The sequence below is a fragment of the Micromys minutus genome (genome assembly GCF_963924665.1).
Source record: "Micromys minutus genome assembly, chromosome: 17".
Lineage (NCBI taxonomy): Eukaryota > Metazoa > Chordata > Mammalia > Rodentia > Muridae > Micromys > Micromys minutus.
The window spans coordinates 34,594,046-34,614,304 of NC_137952.1; the positions used below are offsets into that span (position 1 = coordinate 34,594,046).

Genomic DNA, 20,259 nt, shown 5'->3' on the forward strand with positions numbered 1-20,259 from the left:
CCCCAGCACTCAGGAGGCAAGGGCAGGCAGATCTCTTGAGTTTGAAGCCAGCCTGGTCTACAGAATGAATTCCAGGCTCCCCTGACCCCCTAAAAAAAGTAAAGATCACTTCAAGGCAGTTTTAAGAGAGTTAGACAAAACTCATGCTTCATGATAACGATGATGTATTCAAATACTTATATAAAATGTAAGAAATGTGTAATCACATTTTAGAGATTTGAGGGGGGGGGAAATTATATAACAAGTTTCACTTTTTACATTTTTATTTTTATTTTTTTGAGATAATGTCTCCTATAAACACCAGGGTCCTCTAACTCTCTATATAGCCAAGGATGATTTGAACTTCTGGCTTTCTTGTTTCTGCCTTCTACAACAGAAAATACAACTTAGGGAGTGGGTGAGGAGCACCCTCATAGAAGCAGGGGGAGGGTAGATGGGATAGGGGTTTATGGAGGGGAAACTGGAAAAGGGGATAACATTTGAAATGTAAATAAAAGGGGGCTGGAGAGATGGCTCTTCCAGAGGTCCTGAGTTCAATTTCCAGCAACCACATGGTGGCTCACAACCATCTGTAATGGGGTCTGATGCCCTCTTCTGTATGTCTGAATCCTGAATCACTCAAGAGGTGAGGCTCAGGGCTGGGGAGACGGCTCAGCTAAGCTCTTGCCATGAGAGGTTGAGCACCTCAGTTCTATCCTTCAGAACTCAGGCAGGAAAGCCAAGACCAGAACAGTGACGTGTACCTGTGGTCCCAGAACTGGGGTACAGAAGCAGGGGACCACTGGGGTTTCCTGCCTAGCAAGTTTAGCTAAATTGAGTAGGGGGTCCTTGCCTCAAAAAATATGGTAGGGGATACTGGCCTCAGCAATATATACATACAGGATCTCTCTCTCTCTCTCTCTCTCTCTCTCTCTCTCTCTCTCTCTCTCTCTCCCTCCCTCTCTCTCTCTCCCCCTCTCTCTCTCTCTCTCTCTCTCTCGCGCGCACACACACACACACACACACACACACACACACACTTGGACAATTATATAAGAATTAGAATTCAGCCTTGACTCCAGAACAAGAGTACAGAGACCGAAAGCCTGTGTTACCTTCATCCAGCAGCTGGGAGAGCGTGGAAGGCCGGAATCCTGCAGGAATGGCTCCCATTGTAGCTAACACATCAACTGTGTCTATCTGCTGAAGAGAGGAAAATGAAAGACTTGTTCCTGTTCCTCTTCTTGCCTTTGGAGCATGTCAACGCTACTGCTACTACAACCCAAAAGGGAAACGCAACACATAGACTGTGAAGTAAGAAATACTGCAGTGGGGCTGGAGAGATGGCTCAGTGGTGAAGAGCATCAACTGCTCTTCCAGAGGTCCTGAGTTCAAATCCCAGTAACTACATGGTGGCTCACAGCCATCTGTAATGAGATCTGATGCCCTCTTCTGGTGTGTCTGAAGACAGCTACAGTGTACTTACATATAATAAATAAATAAATAAATAAACGAATGAATGAATGAATGAATAAATAAGAAAGAAAGAAGAAATACTGAAGTGCAAGCCCAAATTCCTAGAGCGTGGCAGTCATCATGAACCCTGGTCTTCCCTAATGACTGTGACCTCTCTCAGTGACTGGAGAATGGAGCTCTGAGTTCTAAATTAGATGCCAAAGTGTCCCCACTCCCGCCAAGATCCACAGCATATGCCACCGAACAAATGGTGACCACTGCAGCTAACAAGCACTTGAGAAGCAAGGGATATGTCCTGTGTGAGCACCCCACTCATGTCCTGTGTGAGCACCCCCACTCATGTCCTGTGTGAGCACCCCCCACTCATGTCCTGTGTGAGCACCCCCCACTCATGTCCTGTGTGAGCACCCCCCACTCATGTCCTGTGTGAGCACCCCCCACTCATGTCCTGTGTGAGCACCCCCCACTCATGTCCTGTGTGAGCACCCCCACTCATGTCCTGTGTGAGCACCCCCCACTCATGTCCTGTGTGAGCACCCCCCACTCATGTCCTGTGTGAGCACCCCCACTCATGTCCTGTGTGAGCACCCCCCACTCATGTCCTGTGTGAGCACCCCACTCATGTTCTGTGTGTTAAGGAGGGAAGGAGAATGAGGAAAGCTACTCCTTGCACCACTAGTGGGGATGACTTATGGGGTTGGGAAAACTTTCAGTATTACATAGTTTCTGAATGACAGAATTGTGGGTAATTTCTTACTCTGATGTCTTTTCAAATGTTTTTTAAATAGCTCAACTTTAATATTCCAAAATGATAGAAAGTTCATGTAGGAACACAGGACAACTCCAAGCTCTCAAGCCATATCACAGATGAGATTCTTGACTTCTTATAAAAAGGACTTAATGAGCATGCTATTTGCATCATGAGCCCACGAAAGCGGCAGGTATGCCTTATGCTCCGGACACCTCACACCTGTTTCGGTCTCTACTGCCCCCCAGTCTAGTTGGCTCTGAACTCAGTCTGAACTTCTAAGTAACAAACCAAATGTATCTTACTTGTCAAATGCATCAATATCATTAGACACAAAGCTGGAGACAGGAGATACCAACCTCTGAAATAGCTTTTCGAACAGCACTCCAGTGGGAATCAGTTCTAGGAAGACAAAGGAGCAAGGTCAGTGCAGGGACCAGTTGTGCCTATTTCAACAGGGAGTCAAAGACAAAGTGTGCAATCATCAATCAGCTCTGAAAACTAAACAGTCTTCTCAGGGGAGGTCTAACTGGGATTAAATGCCCTAAAAGAATTACAGAATTAAAGTAGCAAAACTTGTCCCATTTCAAGAAAGTGTTGAATTATTTATAACAGTAAAAATAAAGCCAAAAGTTTCTGAGGCTGCAGATGATTTAGTTGGTAAGTTGCCATGTAATTGTAAGGACTTGAGTTAACATAACTTAGAGCTGACATAAAAGCTAGGCATGGTGATGTGTATTTTTAACCTCAGACCTGGCAAGTGGAGATACCAGGGTGCCTGGGGCTCACTGTCCACCCAGCCCAGCATAATTAGCCAGTCTCAAGACCAAGAGAGAGCCAACATCAAAAAGCATGGTGCACAGCTCCTGGGTACACTATCCAAGGTTTCCCTCACACACACAAACACATGCATATATACACGTCTGCACATACACCCACTAACACATGCTTGAACATGCACACACAAGTTTAAGCGACCCTGACGCCCTGTCCCACCTCGTACCTTTGCTTCACCTGGGCTCCATCTGCAGTTTCGTCCGCCACCTCCACGTCCTCCTCACCGCCCTCCTCACTGCCTTCACTTGATTCCAGCTTGTCTTCTTTATTATAGGGCTGAGAAATTGTGGACATACAAAGTGATTTTCAACAAATACAAAATCAAGCAACAAAAATACCAGTATTTGGCATAGATGAGGATATTTGTATGTAAAGCTTTTAACATGTGTTTGGTAATTTCACTATTTGAAAAAAAAAATGGCAGACAGGCATGGCAATTCCAAAACCTAGGAACCTGATTCAGGAGGATTATGAGTTTTAGCCTGGCCTGGGCTCCACAGCAAGACCCTGTTGAAGAAGAAGAAAGAAGGAGAAGGAAGAGGAGGAGGAGGAGGAGGAGGAGGAGGAGGAGGAGGAGGAGGAGGAGGAGGAGGAGGAGGAGGAGGAGGGAAAACAAGAAAGGCAAGTTTAACTTACAAATCTGTGTGTGTCAGATGGAATTTAAATTAAAAATTAAGAGAGAGATCAGTAAAAGTGCTGGAAAAAATTACTCTTGGAATGAGGACACCGTTTTTAGAAGCAATGCCAAATATAAAACCAAAAGTCATAACTGGAAACATAACACGGATAGATTTATCTGACAAAAATACACACAGCTGAAAGCCAACAAAAATATCACACAAATGTCCGAAGGGTAATACCTTCACTAATATTATAACGACTGTTCTATTCAATAAGGAATGATATAAATGGGAAACAAGGAGTGTTAAGGCCTAGGTAGAATGCTTAGGCCTATGTAACTGATACCTGACTAACCTGCCATTTTGTTCTGTTACTAATATTATAAGGAAACTGTCTCATATGTTGCTTCTGCTGCTACTAGGAAACTTTCTCATGCCCAAGTTGATACATACCCTGTTACTAGGATGATCTGTGCTCTTGGAAACCAATCACAATAGAAGTCAGTTAGAAGCGTTGTGTAGTTACCCACAATAACCTTGGACCCAAACCAACCACCCAGCAGTACTTCCTGCACCTGTGTATGAGCTTCTATGGTATTCCCTGTAGGAGCTACCCCTGGGATGAACCCCAAAATAAGAGAGCAGCTGCACATATTTAGAATAGAACTTCCATTCTGAGCAGGGATCAAACAAAGTTTAAGTTCCCAAGACCTCCTTGGGAACTGACATCCTACTTGGCAGAACAGACATGTATGTGGGTAACTGACATTGTGGTTGACAAGTTAAGACATGAATTTTATACAAGGAAAGTCCCCTTGTTGGATATTCCAACTAATAGGAACAGGATAAATGTACAACGAAGACATGTTCCTAAGAAAATGCCCTGTCTGTAAGTCCTGGATGATGGAATAACTTGGCATAGATGTTTGTAGATCTCAGGCTTAAAAAGCCCTAGAGGATCTTGCCACAACATCAAAATTCAGTTCCCAAGTCTGGACTGCAGCCCTGATTTATCAGTCCCTGTCTGACTGAGATGAGTGTTTGTGTGGTTTGTGAGGCAACTTCTGGACTCTAACAAGGAGTATAATAAATGCAAATAAAGCCATAAAGAGATTAGTTTCGATGACCACAGCCAGAACTGTCAAATATAAGCAAACACTCTCAGGTAATGGCAAACTGGTAAAACAAATCAAATCCAAAATGGCTGTGTGGGCCATCACAGCAGTGGCTGCCTGCTCTCCAACTTGGTATCTCTCTCCTGAAAGAACTTCTGACTACACCAGGCACTGGGGAGGTGAGGACAGGCAGATCCCTGGGCCTTGGTAGCCTTGGTACCCAATGAGAGACCTTGTCTGAAAAATGAAGGTGGACAGAATCTGAAACAGCGCTAACCCAAAGCACCCTCATGATGGGACTGTTCCAGGCTCACACACATGCCCAGAGGGCTGCTGGGTAAGCACAGCTCCCCTGCCACTGTCCCTTTAAACTCAAAGCCAATCTCTATCTCAAACAATCCACTTACCAACAAATTAGACAACCACTGCCTCGTCTCCATCTAAATGGAAACGTGTTAGTGGGAAAGGCACAGTGATAAGAACTAACCTCCAAGTAGGTCCTGGGAATGAGGCCTTCAGCTCCTGCAGCATCTTTAGCCAGCCACCAGCCATCAGGCTTCTTCTCAATTATATGGAGAATGTCCCCTTTCTTAAGTGGAAACAAATTAGAAACTCAACAAAAACTATAAAACTATGAACAATATTTCACTACAAATGCTTCAAAAAAATCTTTTTTAAAAAGGTAAAATGAGCTTATTTAGTCCCATTTAAAAGAAAAAGAAAAAAATTGTAACACTCTACTACATGAAGCTTATATTCAAGCGAGAAGCACCTCTTCTTTTTTTTTTTTTTTTTGGTGTGCATGAATGCTTTGCCTGCCTGCATGCATGGCTATGCACCACATGAATGCCTGGTGTCCATGGACATCAGCAAGGGCTTTGGCTTCCCTGAAACTGGAGTTTCAGATATTTGTGAGCCACGGAGCGGGAGCTGGCAACCAAACTCAGGTCCTCCGCAAAAGCAGCAAGCGCTCTCAGCTGCCGAGCCTCGCTCCAGCCCCGTCACCATCATTTCTACGGCACCAAGCTTATACTAACAGTTTGCTTATTATCTAAGATATGTTGAATTTTACATCTCTTTTTAGACAACATCTTTCAGAAGCAGCATGTGAATCCTTGAGGAAATTCAGTTCTGTAAAAATTAAAATTAAACCATATGCTGAAGCAAAAATCGTACTTCTCCAACAGATTCCAATTGACATTTTGAACGAGATTTATGCATACATAAAAATATAATCTACCAGTGAGGTATGGTAGTGCACACCTTTAATCCCAGCACTGGGGAGGCAGAAGCAGATGGATCTCTTGAGTTTGCGGCCAGCCTAATCTACACAATGAGTTCCAAGCCAGCCAGAGATTATGAGAACATGTCAAATATATATTATATAGTTCATCTTTAATGAGCAAAAAAGTTCTATCATTGATAATATTTAGAAACAAAGTTTTTCTTAGAGTATACATTATATCTAAAATGTAAACTTCAGAACTGAAAAATAATCCTACGAACTAAAATGTGAAAGTTTTAGAACACACTTAAATACTGCATTATTCACTTGTTATTAGTTTTGAAAATTGATAACTGCAAGGACTAAGATTAGTATGTTCTTTAAATTTTCAGCTCATGTTGATGGCAGAAAGTCACAAGCTTCTTTGAGAACCACAGGTCTCAGGCCAGGCTGACCTAATGGGAAAGTGGTTGCCTAGCACTCAGTAAGGCCTGAAGTTTGCTCTCCAACACTGAGGAAGCAATTCCCTCAGTGGAATTGCTTTTGTTTTGTTGTTGTTGTTTTGTTTTGTTTTTGGAGGAAGGATGTTTTGTTTGTTTGAGACAAGGCCTCACCATGTAACCTTGACTGACTTGGAACTCACTATGTAGACTAGGCTGGTTTTGAACTTACATCTGTCTGTCTCTGCCTCCCGAGTGCTGGGAGTAAAGGCCTGAGTCCAGTGTCTCTGTCGACATGAAGCATGCCTGTTGCCACAAGCTGAAAGCTCTGCTTTAGTGACTTCATGCATATCACAATTATAAAATGTACCCTTATTAGGAATTATCAAAACTGCAGCTATTTTGTTTTAACTCGTTAGAAGGGATAGTTTTAATAAGAGATCCTCCAATTAGTGCTACTTGGAAGTCACGATTACTTTTCTAAAGAGGGACTATCCCGGGACTGTGACACAAGCACACATGGCCTTTGGTATTGCCAGCCATGCAGTTGCCCGGGCTATGCTGCAGGCTTACTCCACTTTACCTTAAACGTCAGGTCGCCAGCCTGCTGAGCAGCAAAGTCCCCAAGAGCAATGAATGTGACAGTTTCTGCTTGTTTCGGGGAGGCTTGCTCCTGCTTTCCTTCCTCATCCCCTTCTGACTCTTCTTCCTCTTCACCCGTTCCTTCCGTTCCTTCCGTTCCTTCTTCATCATCCTCAGTGGTGTCATCTTCCTCCTTGTCACTGTGTGCCTCAGCTCTGTAAAACACTTCTATCAGGAGGGCCAGCTGGAGTCACATCCCACATCCCGCCACAGTGAGCAGAGAAGGTTTGCATGGGGACAAGAGCTGCTCTGAATTGGGAGCTGGAAGTGGAAGGAAGCAGGAGGAAAGTGTGGCTGAGCTCATGAAGTGGGAGGCACTGAGAATGGAAGAGGAGAGCCTGGGCTCAGAAAAGGTATCCAAACCCTCGAGTGGTCCCTGCGCACACTGCTCAAGTGTCTTATTCAGCTCTGACAGCATGGGTTCGGCAGACTAGCTGGTCTTGTGTGTTTGTAGTGCTGGGAATGGAACTGAAGGCTTCCATATGTTAAGCAAATGTTCTACTACTGAGCTATAACCCCAGTCCTTGGCCACATGGTGGCCTTAGCCTCCCAAGTGTGGGATTAGAGACATGCCACCATGCTCAGAAAGAGATGTAATTGTTTCTCAAAAGAAAAGAAAACAGAGAGAGAGAGAGAGAGAGAGAGAGAGAGAGAGAGAGAGAGAGAGAGAGAGAGAGAGAGAGGGAGAAGGGGAGGGGAGGGGAGGGGAGGGGAGGGGAGGGGAGGGGAGGGGAGGGGAGGGGAGGGAAAGAAGGGAGGGGAGGGGAGGGGAGGGGAAGGAAGGGAAGAAACAGGATTTTGTCTGTCGATCTGGCCCACTGCTTAGCTGTTCTCATCTCCACTGCTTTCTTTGGTCCCTTCCTTTCTTCTTTGGCTCCTTAAGTTGGAAGCTCTAATTGTTTCTCAATCTTCTTTCCAAGTTACCCATTCGATGCTATACACTTTCCCCTAAGCGCCACTTTGGCCGTAACTCACAAGATATATTCATTTTTTATTCATATATGTTCTAATTGTCACTGCAATCTTTTCTTTCACACATGAGTTATATAAAGGTATATGATTTAGTTTGAAAACATCGGTGATTTCTAATTTTTATTATTGAATTTTAATGTAATTCCAAAATTTCAAACAATATACATGACACAGATCCAGGTTTTAGAGACACAGTGACAAGTATTTGTGGCTTCTGTAGTTCGTTATATGTACACTGACCTTGAGAAGGTCACACTGTGTCCTTGTGCACAGAGATTACACAATCTACACCAAGGTTGCTGAGTACTGTGGATTGATTCACTGGCCCACAAGTCTGGCAACTCTGGCTTTTCCTTTGTCCTGAATTTTCATTTTCCCACACAACATCCCCATCATCTCACCAATATGTACATTTCTGCCTAATTTGTCAGCATATTGAAAAATGATTGTTTTACAGATTTCTTAGCCTCACATTTGGTCCATGTGAGTGTCTAGGCATTACTTCCCCCTTTGGTTATAAGGCACACTCCTGTCTTTCCAGAGCTTTAGACCACGTCTGATTTGTGAAATTCTCTCCCTCACCTTACCTAGCACATGGCTCAGCTGATCTCTGCCTACACAGAACTCTTCAAACCTTGCTATCTCTTTCCTCCTTTCCATCTCTTCTTCCATGTTCAATTTTTTTCTTTTCTTTTTTAAAGATTTACTTATTTACTGCCATGTAGGTGCTGGGAAATTGAACCTGGGTCCTCTGGGAGAACAGCCCCTGAATTTTCTTTGATGTATCACTCAAATCATTTAGAATCCTTGCCAGCTAGCCCTACTGTCTGGCTCAGATCTGGCTGCCTTTACTGACAATTCACTGCCTGCTTATACTGCTCATTTATCACCCCTAAGTTTTGTTTTTGTTTTGGCATATTTAATAACTTTTATTAGATACTGTGATGGGCATATTTGTACACAGGATTACATTGTGTTCTTAGAGTGCTGCTATGTTTAATGTTACTCAGTAGTAGCCCAGGCTGTCCTGGAACTCCCTCTGTAGACCAGGCTGGGCCTTAATCTCAGAGGTCCACCTGCCCCTGCCTCTGGAGCGCTGTGCACCCTCATCTCCTGGCTCTTGTTAGGTTTCTTTAGGATTTAAGTCTGAGTTTTTTCAGCCTTATAATCTGTTAAGCTCTTGGCTTCCCTTTCTCTTCCTTCTCCTCCTCCTCTTTCTCCTCATCTTCTTTTGATTGGGGTTTCTCTACATAACCCTGAATACTGGGTTGGGAAACTTATATACTGGAATATGAAAACCATGCCAACCTCAAACTAACAGAGCTGTCTCTGCCTTCCTACTATTGTGATTAAAGGCATGCGCCACCAAACTCAGTGCTCTCAGCTTCTTAGTAAAGGCCTTCTGCTTGGTCTTCAGAATGCCCCAGGGAGCCCAAGCACACACCAGACTTCTGTCCTTGTCTCTCTTCAGGCCCTCCCACTCTATGGTACCAGGACCCAGTCCCAGTGGACTTAGCAACTCTAAAATGTGATCTCTGGCACCTCGGCCCAGTAAGGCTGGTTTCCTGTTTCAGAAACCATTTCATTCCTAGGGAACAGGTGAAAGTCAGGGCTCACTTTGATGTCTCCAGTGTGTATGAAGGATGTCAGTCCAGCTTTGTACAATGTACAAGAGCTGCACCGGCCACCCTAATCCCCTGAACCTTAGAGTTGTTTCTAATGGGAGGAGAAACAAAACACTGGCTATTCTGGTATTCTTAATATTACAAATCAGAAAAATCCCAGAATGTTTCCATGTATATCCATCCTCATTCTACCTAGAGTTCAGAGTGAAAGGTTGATCCAAGACCATCTGAGCTACACAGCAAAACCCTGTCTAAACAAGTAGAACAACATTTGAAGAGTCTCAGTAACTGATCTTTTTCTCTCCACAAACTGAATTTGTTCATAACTACAGGAGTTTTGCTCTATAATTTATAAAGAACTATTATTAATCCTCTTTCTAGCAAAATCCAAAACAAAGTGCAAGTTTCAATGTTTGCACATTTATGTTCTTTGAAAGAGGAAATGACATAAGTGGCCAGTCCAAACCACTTTCTTTGTTTGTACCAAGGCTTGCTTCAAAGGCAGCATCCATATTTTCTAACTCTGGTTTATTAGTATTTAGGCTCTCTAGTCTATTGCCCCAGCTAGAGGACAGTCTGAGAGCAGAGGCTATGATGCCTCTTTACACCTCTCTCAGGAGCTAACCCATTTTGGAATCTACAACAAATGCCATGAATTTCCTGTATTGTTTTTGACATTCTTCGGTCACATTGTGGTATGTCTCTATTCTGAACCAAGTTTCAAAGGTTCTGCTGCAGGCCTGAGGGAGGAAGGAACTTACTTCAGACTGTCTTTCCTGCTGATGCCCACGGCAAGTCCCTGCAGCTGGCAGGCCAGCTTCTCCAGAAGACTGTGCTCCTCCTCCTTCCTCTGCTCATCCTTCCCCACAGGTGCAGCTTCATCAGCCTATGGGAGAACAGGGACCCGATTCAGTGGGAAATCGAGTCCAGACTCCCTAAATGTATTTAAAGTGAAAGGATAACACCAGGACTAGAGAGATGGCTCAGTGACTAAGAGTGCTTACAGCCCCAGGGGAAGACAGGGTTAGATTCTCAGCTGCCTATAACTCCAGTCCTAAGGGATCTAATGACTTCTCATCTCTGAGGGCACTGCAGGCATGAGGGGCACATAGAGCCAGCCAGGCACACATTCATACCCATAAAAAATGTATTTAAAAAAAAAAGAAGCCAGGTGTTGTGGGGAACACTTTTAATCCCAGCACTCAGGAGAAGGAGGCAGGTGGATCTCTGTGAGTTTGAGGGAAACCTGTTCTACAGGACAACCAGAGCTACAGTGAGACCCTGTCTTAAACAAACAAAACAAATAATAACAAAAACTCCAATAAATGTTGTAAGAAAACATTAATTACCAATGTGAGAATATGTTTACCGTGGAGATAGTTTATAGTTTAACTTGGAAGTCAAAGCAAATGAAAAATGTTGGCTTTCCTTGTTTCTTTACTATACATTATAGATCCTTTATAGTCAGTATGGGACAGGTTTAGGTAGTAGAATATTAGGCATCCCAAAAGACAGGCTTGTTCCTAACTTCCAGCACTTACAGCTAAGACAAGATTTTTCACCCCTTGAAATCATCCTTTTGTTGTCCTTGGATGAGGAACAAAAAGGTTTTCACTGCCCCTAAGGGGACAGCCTGCCTCTGACATGGAACAGCTCACTGGAGAGGTCCAGGCTAGATAGAGAGATGCTGAGGTGCAGGACCAAGCATTCAGAACAGGTGGCTCCCACTGTAAATGCTCCCACTGTAAACGACCGCTATGGAGACCCTGGCTTGTGTTTAAATATCCCCGGGAAGGACTGCCAAGAGCAAATTCCTGTTCATCTATCTCACTTCTCCAGAGTCACTGACAGGAGAGTTACTTTGGGAGCTGGAGACTTCTTAACCAGGTCCTCTCTCCCCACACATTTTAAATCTAAACTGTAATACACAACTAATCCAATTCAAAAGAAAGGGAAAAAAACCAAAACAAAAACCAACAACAGAAATCTTGTTCCCAGGTTTCTCCCTCAAGTAAAGCTCCATAATAGAGCTATGGTGGTGGCAGATTCTGGCTGTCCACTTGACACACCTGGCAAAGGGACTGTCACTGAACGTGAGCCTGAGGGCGTCAGTGAGCAGCAAGCCTCTGTGGTCTCTGCTTCAGTTTTTGTCTCCAGGCTCCTGTCCCGGCATCCCTCGGGACCACTGTAGTCTGTGAGCTAAATAACTTTCCTCCTTAAAGTTGCTTTTGGTCACAGCATTTATCACAGCCACAGAAGCAAAGTAAAACAGCACCCTGACTCCAACCCAGGCTCTTACTGGCTGAAATTCATTCCCACCTAAAGTATTTGTGGAAAAGGAGATTTTGGTGATTCATCATACTTACTTTGCTTAATTTTTGAAGAGCGTTTTTATTTTCATCTACTGCCTGTTTTAACTGGATACATCTAAATTTTACAAAGATAAAGTATAGGTCAGTTCTCTCTTGTCAGAACTAGGCAATACTTTTATTAAATCACCCACAGCTTCTTGAGTGGCGAGACTAATGTTCACCTAGAGAACAGTTGACCACGTGAAGACAGCTGAAGAAGTGACTATCTTGAGCAGGGACAAATGGCTTTTAGAGATTTGTGACCAGGTCATCAAATCTGGGTTCCTCAGGTCAAGAGATTCTGCCTCAGCCATGGACCTGAGCATACACACACACACACACACACACACACACACACCACACTGAACCCTGAGCAGTTCTTACAGTTACTGTCCACAAGTGTCAAGTGTGGTGTGGTTTCTTCTAGACCCGTGCTCCATCTACTTAGAACTTTCTAGCCTCATCACTGTGGAATGCAGCTGAGCACCTGCTCTCTCTTCACAGAACTCAGATTTCCCAGCTGCCCTAAATCATGTCGTTCTTCCCACTTTAATGTCTAAATGACTTTCTCAATTATGTGGGCCAGCATCCCACAGGGTTACTGTGAACAAGACGACAAAGCCTGCAGGGTACCAAGTATGAACAGAGAACAAACAGCAGTCTTCCCTCCCCGGCAGGACTCTGCTTACTCTTGCCTTCCAATCAGACTGGGTAGAAAGCCGTACTTTTAAATACATTTTTGAAACATTTACTAGCTGTTCCTTCCACATTACTCTCCATTATTATTTCATTTCTGGGGAATGAGAGAGAGAGATCGAGAGGGTGAGAGGGAGAGGGTGAGCAAGCAAGAGAGAGGGGAGGGGAGAGACTCACTGCTGAACAATAAAATAGCATCCACCGAACTAGCCCCAGGACAGGCAGCACAAGAGCAGCTCACTTTACCTTTGGTAAATCTCTCTCCTTTTGCTTGGTTCCAGAGCACCTGTTAGTTGGCTTTCAGTAACCAAACTATCAACCTACAACAGATGGAGACAGTTTAAAACAGCGTGTAAAACACCCTGTCACCTTGGGAAGCAGAGCTTTACTAATTTTCTCACAATATAGAATGAACAGTTTTAAACATGGGCATACAACAAAGTGTAATTTTATAACCAATACCACCACCGGAATCCTACCATTAACATCTTATAATGCCTGCTTGATTTATCTATCCGGTGTTTTCCCATGAAAACCGTCAATACACTTTCCCAAAATAATCACTGGCCTCACCAGCTAGAGCTCTCTGAAGGTCACAGAAGGAACTGCTCAACACTTGCTGTACTTTAACAAATACTCTTCATAACCCCAAACCTTATCAAGATGGAGGAAATTGTCCCCCAAAGTGACTGTATTCCCTTCCTAATAAATCCTAGTTCAATTTCTCCTGAGATAAAACCAACTCAACCCCGCCCCCACCCCCCCACTACAAGAGAGGTTTTTCTGCTCTCAGGAGCTCAAGGGAGCTGTCTAGCATGGCTCTCAGTAAGCCCTCCTGTGCCCGGTGCTTCTGAGAGATTTCATACTGTATGGCTTGGTTTATTCTTCGAGACAGATGTGCCAGGATTTCCCTTGGACTAGTGTTTTGTGAGCTCTCTCTTTACCTCTGTTACTTCCCACAGAGGCCCACATTCTTTGGCTTTTCTACAGAGTGTGTGGAAAAGGCAGCGTGGGGGAGGGAAGAGGTAAAATCGTACTAGGGTCCTTTTTACTCTTGCAGTTTGGTGCCCACCATATTGTTATTAAAATTCACCCCAGGACAGGGGCAGCCATCAAAGGCCCAAGTGAAAGGAGAGTCCTTGGTCCACAGACACCAACATGAAAATCTATTCTAGTTCCTTCAGGTATGGGAACTGGCAAAAACTAGCTAACATCAACATGTCTTTTCCAGATATGGTATTAAAGGGCTCCTCACCCCCTCACTAAAGATACTTTGTTTACAATGGACAGAGCATTACAGTAAACCACAACAGACTTGTGGAGCCCAGTCCCAACTGATAACATCTACAACAAAACTGCACCTAAGGCTCAGAAGAGGGGATGGAAAGATTGTAAGAGCACAAGGGACAGGAAGAAGCTACACTGATAAAGTCTCACCAATATGGCTGCCTAAACAAGACTAGAACAACCTGCAGTCACTGATAGGCATGCTCATGTGAAAGAGATAAAGCTTAGAGACTTCTGCCCTAGACAGAGACCCAGGCAAGTAAGGAATGCTGAGAGCAGAAATAGCCTTCCCCAGGGAAGGGCACACCAAGTGGTCATCCAGTATCAAATGGTCAGCCCTAAAAACATATACATGCAAGTAACTTATACAGATGGAGGAGCAGGCTGTATTTATATATTTAGGAATACACACACACACATGCACACACACACATACACACCAAGGAGGCAAGGAAAGAGAGTGGGGGTGGGGATAAAGAGGGGAGTGGCTGTAAATATGGGAAGGAAAGGGTAATTATAAGCTAAGAAGTAAAATTAAAAAGGAGAGCTCCTGAGCCAATCTGTCACCAAATCCTGAAAACAGTGACTGGTAAGTTTCCCCGCTGAAAAGCTACAGTCCCCTGCTCCCTCTATGCCCTACAGAATTTCTACCTCTAAAAAGGGGCCCAGGCCATCATCTTCTGAGACATATTGGTCATTTGTACTCGCGGGTGACAAAGATGGCTCTCGGTTGTGACTAACCAAGGTCCCGCCTAAGATAAGACCAAGCTTCTTTCCACCTTCCACAGGTGCTTTACAGCATCAGTGTAATGATGCAGAAGTCGGGATGGGAGGTTGGAGCCTGCTAGCAGCTCAGGCCCACACATGGACAAACCTCCCTGGCTTTCATATGCTCCCTGGCCCCAGGCTGAGAAGGAGCAAACAGGGCCACCTGTTTCTCTTGGGTCTCTCTCTCTCTCTCTCTCTCTCTCTCTCTCTCTCTCTCTCTCTCAACTCTCTCTCCCCTTTCTCTCATTGTTCTGTCTCGCCCTGACAGTCTGACCTGTGTGGGAGGCCATTTGTATCAGACCAGAACATGCATGCAACAAAGCAAAATTCTGGAACAAGGTAATCCTCTGGACCTCATTCAGAAGCACCTCGCTAGGTCTGGGAAGTCACTGGGGCTTTCTTCTGTCCTGAGACCGGCTTGGGAGACTTTCTATGGCTGAGAGAACTACTAGATCAGCCAAAACCTTTGAGAACCTTCCACTGGCCCTGTGAATTCTCAACGTTGGCATGGCCACAGTTGGGGACACTCCTTTACTTTGCAGGTGTGCTTGGTCACAATGCTCTGGATATTGGCCCGTTTCTACTTTTGTCCCTCGGCCACTCTGAATTTTCTCTAGAAGTGAAACTGGTGATGGTGACTCTCTTTTGCCTTTCAGTGCTAATCTGTCCTCAAAATACACTGGACAGATGACCACTGAAGGCCCAGATTCAGAACCTTTGATTCTTAATATCTCAACTGATTTAAACAATTCCGTTTTATGGAATGGTAGTGTGGTCCAAGACCTCCTTCCCCCATAAAACTCACAGTGCACTTAAATATTTTTCAAGGCTCTGGCTTAAAATCATGGCCAGAGCCAAAATACCTACTGTTTCTTTTTAAGGTTTATTTATTTATTACATGTGAGTACATTGAGGCTGTCTTCAAACACACCAGAAGAGGACATCAGATCTCATTACAGATGGTTGTGAGCCACCAAGTAGTTGCTGGGGTTGGAACTCAGGACCTCTGGAAGAGCAGTCGGTGCTCTTAACTGCTGAGCCATCTCTCCAGCCCTATACCCACTGTTTCTGCTGACAGATTATTCCTGAGGTAACAAAGAATCCTTTTGCCCTGCTCCCCTCCTTCCCTACTTGTGTGTCTGCCTGTCCAGGCCAGAAAAATCCTGTTTGTATCTTTAACAGCTGAGAGGTAAAAGGACCCCAGTTGTCTGTGCTGTCTGCAGACACACTCACTCAGTCCTACAGACTCACTCGTGGACACTATTGAGTTTTGTTTCATCTGCTCTACTCTACTAAAAAGCGAGGCTGTGCAGGTGGAACTCCCCCCACCCCCATAGCATCTCTGTTCTGGCCACTTGAGGAAAACAGCAATTACTCTGCCCTCAATGTCCGCTGGTATTCAGCTCTTCCTCTTTGGAAAGGCTAATTCCAGGGTCCTCATATAACCAACATCTGCCATCATTAAAGGAGGCTGCCAGATCCTCTGCCATCAAACTCGTGCTCTGGAAAGTTGTTGGGACTGTGTGAGTGTGGTTGACTGGTTTTGTAGCGATAGTCAGAAAATGATCTTATTAAATGAATAATAAGGTTTTATTATGGGTGGTAGATACCCATGACTTTAGATTCTTCGGGGGATGACTTAGACGAGCAGTCTCTATCTGACCTGGGCCTCTCTGTGTGCTTTGAGACTGTAGTCTAGTCTCTACCTGGAGAGAGAGAGAGAGAGAGAGAGAGAGAGAGAGAGAGAGAGAGAGAGAGAGAGAGAGAGAGAGAGCGAGCGCTCTAGGGCCAGTGCCTGCACTCTTACCTTGAAGTCTACAAGGCATACAGGGTTTAGCATTGATGCTTGCAAATATTTTCTTAAATTTCAAAAGCCAGTATCTGTTAAACCTCTTTTAATTTGGTTATCTTGGCTTACAAGTGCAAACAAGCAATTTATTTTTAAATAGAATGAAGAAATGTGCTTACTCTTGTTAGTAAGTGGTGACCTAGAGATCTGACTCATGCCAGCAGGAGCAGAGCTGGTCTTTGTTATTCCAGTCCCTTACATGTAAATTATCTATTAGATTTGACATGACTGACTGCTTTTATCTGTTGGTTGAGGGTATGGAATGAGAGTGTACAAGTTTTTTAAAGGTTCTATTAATAAGGTTACCTCCAGGAAACTTCATATAAAATGGCCATGCATTCTTGATGTGGCAGCTTAGCAAACTTTTTAGCCAAAAATTGTGTTTTGCTTGAGAATTTTGTGTTCATTAAATAATAACGGACAGTGTTAATATTTGGAGCAAATATACAAAGGCCATACTTTCTGTTCAGACTCATTCCTTAAATGCTGACTTCAGCTGACTTCTTTTACAAAGCTTCCAGGTGCCTGTTCCTTACACAGGAATTTGATGTAACAAAAGCTGATGACAGTCACGGTACCCTTCCTCACTGGTACATGCTCCAGGCAGCTGCTCAAAACATTGTCTTATAGTGATTCATGTTAATCTCGGTGTACGAGTTTTCCTCATGTAACCTTGATTCTAAATGTTCCTTGCAAAGTTCTACAGTTATTACCTCTTGATTCATGTTTGTATCTTTGCCATCTGTTAAATTTCATCATGGCCCCCTGGGTAGACCCTCTTCTGAGACACTCTAACTGCTGCTTCCTTTTCTGTCAGCCTTTGAAGCAGTAACCAAGAGATTGATGCCCCCAAATGCCTAAAAGCAGTTCGAGTGACCTCTAAATCAGGCCTGGCCATCCACCTCATCCTTCTTCTTGTGACTTTATGGACATTGTTTTTGAGACCCAGAACTAAGATACCTAAACTAAATCCTTCTTTGCATCAGTAAACCTTTCCGGCTCACCAACTTAGATCAGGTTGACCCCCTTCAAGCCCAGCTGGACTCCTGGCTGCTGCAATGTTCCACAATTAAAAAGAACCAGATCTGACTGCTGCTAAGGATGGGACCTGTGTCCTCGTCAAACAGTGCCACTTGCACACCTAACTGGTTTGAGATAATGCCAGACAAAAGTTCAACCACCAGCCTCCTCCTATATGAGCTTCTGGTTCCTTCCAACCCCCTTGATCTCTCTTTCCTCCTCATTATCCTCATTGTTATGTTTTAAGCCTGTCTTTTAAATGTTTTAGCTACTGAACTTCACCCTATACCCTCCCACACAAACCATCCCAGTACTTCTAAGCCCACAACAGCTCCACTTGTTCCTGTGCATCTGCAGAGACCTTTTGATGCTGTGGAAAAACTCTGGCTACAGGAGATGAAACTTCCCCTCCCATCCCAGCCCAGATACATTCTTTTTCCTTTATCCTCTATTTTCTCCTGTTTCCTTCCTTTGGTAAGTCATTTTGGAGCAACAGTCCTGACAAGGGGACCAATCACTGTCACCCTGAATTAACTCCACACCCACTTCCTCTCACTGACCCACTCTGTCTGTGTCTTCCCTCCCCAGCCTTCCCAGAAAAGCTCAGTGCTACTCTATAACCAAACATCTGCTTACAGCCCTCTAAAAATAAGTCTCTTCAGGTTGAATACCGTGAATACAGGATGACAGTACCCTGATCCAGCACAGCTGGTCAAGTTAAGACTCTCCCCTGCTATATGACCAGAGGACTACTCTTCAATGGACCCATAACTACCTCCTCGGATGAAGACCCTGCTCATCAGAAAACTGCTCTACACTCTGCCCTGCATTTTTTATATTCTCTCAGATTAGATATAATCTAATAATATAACAGTAACTAAATGCATGTGTGTGTGTGTATGTGTGTGTGTGTGTGTGTGTGAGAGAGAGAGAGAGAGAGAGAGAGGGAGGGAGGGAGGGAGAGAGCACCTTGCTATGTAGCCCAGGCTAGATACCCAAATGCTGGGATTACAGGCATGTGCCATCATGCCTAACTAATTTTTTTAAAGATTTATTTATTATATATAACTATCCTGTAGCTGTCTTCAGACCATAAGAGGGCATGAGATCTCATTACAGATGGTTGTGAGCCACCATATGGTTACTGGGAATTGAACTCAGGACCTCTGGAAGAGCAGTCAGTGCCCTTAACCGCTGAGCCATCTCTCCAGCCCCTAAATTATTTTTATAATGTACTTCTGAAGCTTCCCCTGGCTTTCTACTGTCTCTGTAAATTTAAAATTAGATCCAGAACTCCATGTTAAAATTCTACTAAATGGGCTGCTGCTCTATTCTGGTGTGTCTGAAGACAACTATGGTGTACATATATACATAAAATAAATAAATCTTTTTTTAAAAAAAAAGTCTACTAAACTCTAAGAAGTCAGAATTCCACCATTTTATTTGTAAGTAGTTTGATTTTTTTTTTTTAAAAAAAAAGACATTTATTTCTTTATTTTATATATCACAAATTTATCTGTGTCTCCTGAAAGTTCTTTGTGGTTAAACACTCTTGAAGCTGCAGTTAAGATAGTTCCTGTTACAACAGAACCAAGGAGGCTGGGACACTCAGTTGTCACATATGTATAAAAGGGCTGCATTCTCAAAAGACTCCACTTCATTATTACAATTGCTTACATTGTAATCTTGACATTTGCTGTCCCCATACACAAATATTTCAAGATCACCATCAGAAGGATATGCCACTCATGTGGTCAATATCGAATAAGACTTCCCAATTTAAAATTTATTACAAGTGGCAGATTCCTGGAAGTGTAATCAAGCTGCCTAGGAGGATCAGTTTTTGCTATCTCTTGTCAAACTGCTGTCCAGAAGTGCTGTAGTGCATAAAGCTTATACCTCGCCTGTTTCCTCGGGTCTTCTATGCCCTGAGTGCTGTGACTTGCAGTCTCTGTGATCTCTTCTGTGTTTGATCACCTTTGAAATGAACTTTTCTTAAATTACTAATCTTCTGTCTTTGGTTAGTTTCTTAAGACTATACGTGGACACCTGTTACGCTTTGAGCAAGTGATGAATTTAAAAGGAAAGGGGCGCAGGGCTGAGGTGGATCTGGCCAGTTTAGACATGGGCGGGAGGCATGATGGGTGCTGAGGGCTGGTGAGTCGTTAGACCGAGTTCTTAGTTGACCCGCAAGGCTTTCTGGAGCCTTTATCTAAGGCGGGGGCCCGGGTTAGAACCTGGTCGTTGGGCGCTTGGCTCTTGTGAGGGTCTGGGGTGTGGGGCCCTCTTCCCCGGACCTACCTGCAGCTTGAGCTCCTGCCCGCGGCGCCTCAGCGCCTGCAGCGGGTCCCGCGGCCGCCGGGTGAGCATCGGCCTAGCCGCCGCCGGCGGGACCGCGCCGGTTGCCAGGGAAACCATAGCGAGGGCTCAGCAAGATGACGCTATCAGAGGGCGCCACCACCCCGTGCCACTGACGGCGCTAAACGGTCGTTTAGGCTTTGCAAAAAAAAAAAAAAAAAAAAAAGTACTTTCCTCTGGATTCCTAGGGATAGTAGACTCGTAACGATCACGACCCCACAATGTGCGGTGCTATGCTCTACACAGCTTTC

General features: G+C 44.2%; 1 protein-coding gene across 5 annotated transcripts in view; it reads right to left on the reverse strand.

The window, feature by feature from the left end:
- Window positions 1-20,032, reverse strand: part of NPHP1 (nephrocystin 1) — a 42,516-nt gene extending 22,484 nt beyond the window's left edge. For 2 of the 5 annotated variants that reach the window (XM_080931022.1, XM_080931021.1), the window contains exons 1-9: window positions 19,952-20,032; window positions 12,973-13,046; window positions 12,046-12,106; window positions 10,441-10,565; window positions 7,024-7,237; window positions 5,263-5,364; window positions 3,207-3,316; window positions 2,563-2,605; window positions 1,095-1,179 (exon numbers count right to left, since the gene is read on the reverse strand). In XM_080931022.1, coding sequence (XP_080787148.1) covers window positions 1,095-1,179; window positions 2,563-2,605; window positions 3,207-3,316; window positions 5,263-5,364; window positions 7,024-7,237; window positions 10,441-10,565; window positions 12,046-12,106; window positions 12,973-13,046; window positions 19,952-20,020 — 883 coding nt within the window. In that variant the 5' untranslated portion in view covers window positions 20,021-20,032. Of the gene's footprint in view, window positions 1-1,094; window positions 1,183-2,562; window positions 2,606-3,206; window positions 3,317-5,262; window positions 5,365-7,023; window positions 7,238-10,440; window positions 10,566-12,045; window positions 12,107-12,972; window positions 13,047-19,951 lie in introns of all 5 variants that reach the window. The other 3 variants (XM_080931020.1, XM_080931019.1, XM_080931023.1) reach the window with 2 other exon arrangements.
- Between the last annotated feature and the right edge of the window lie 227 nt (window positions 20,033-20,259).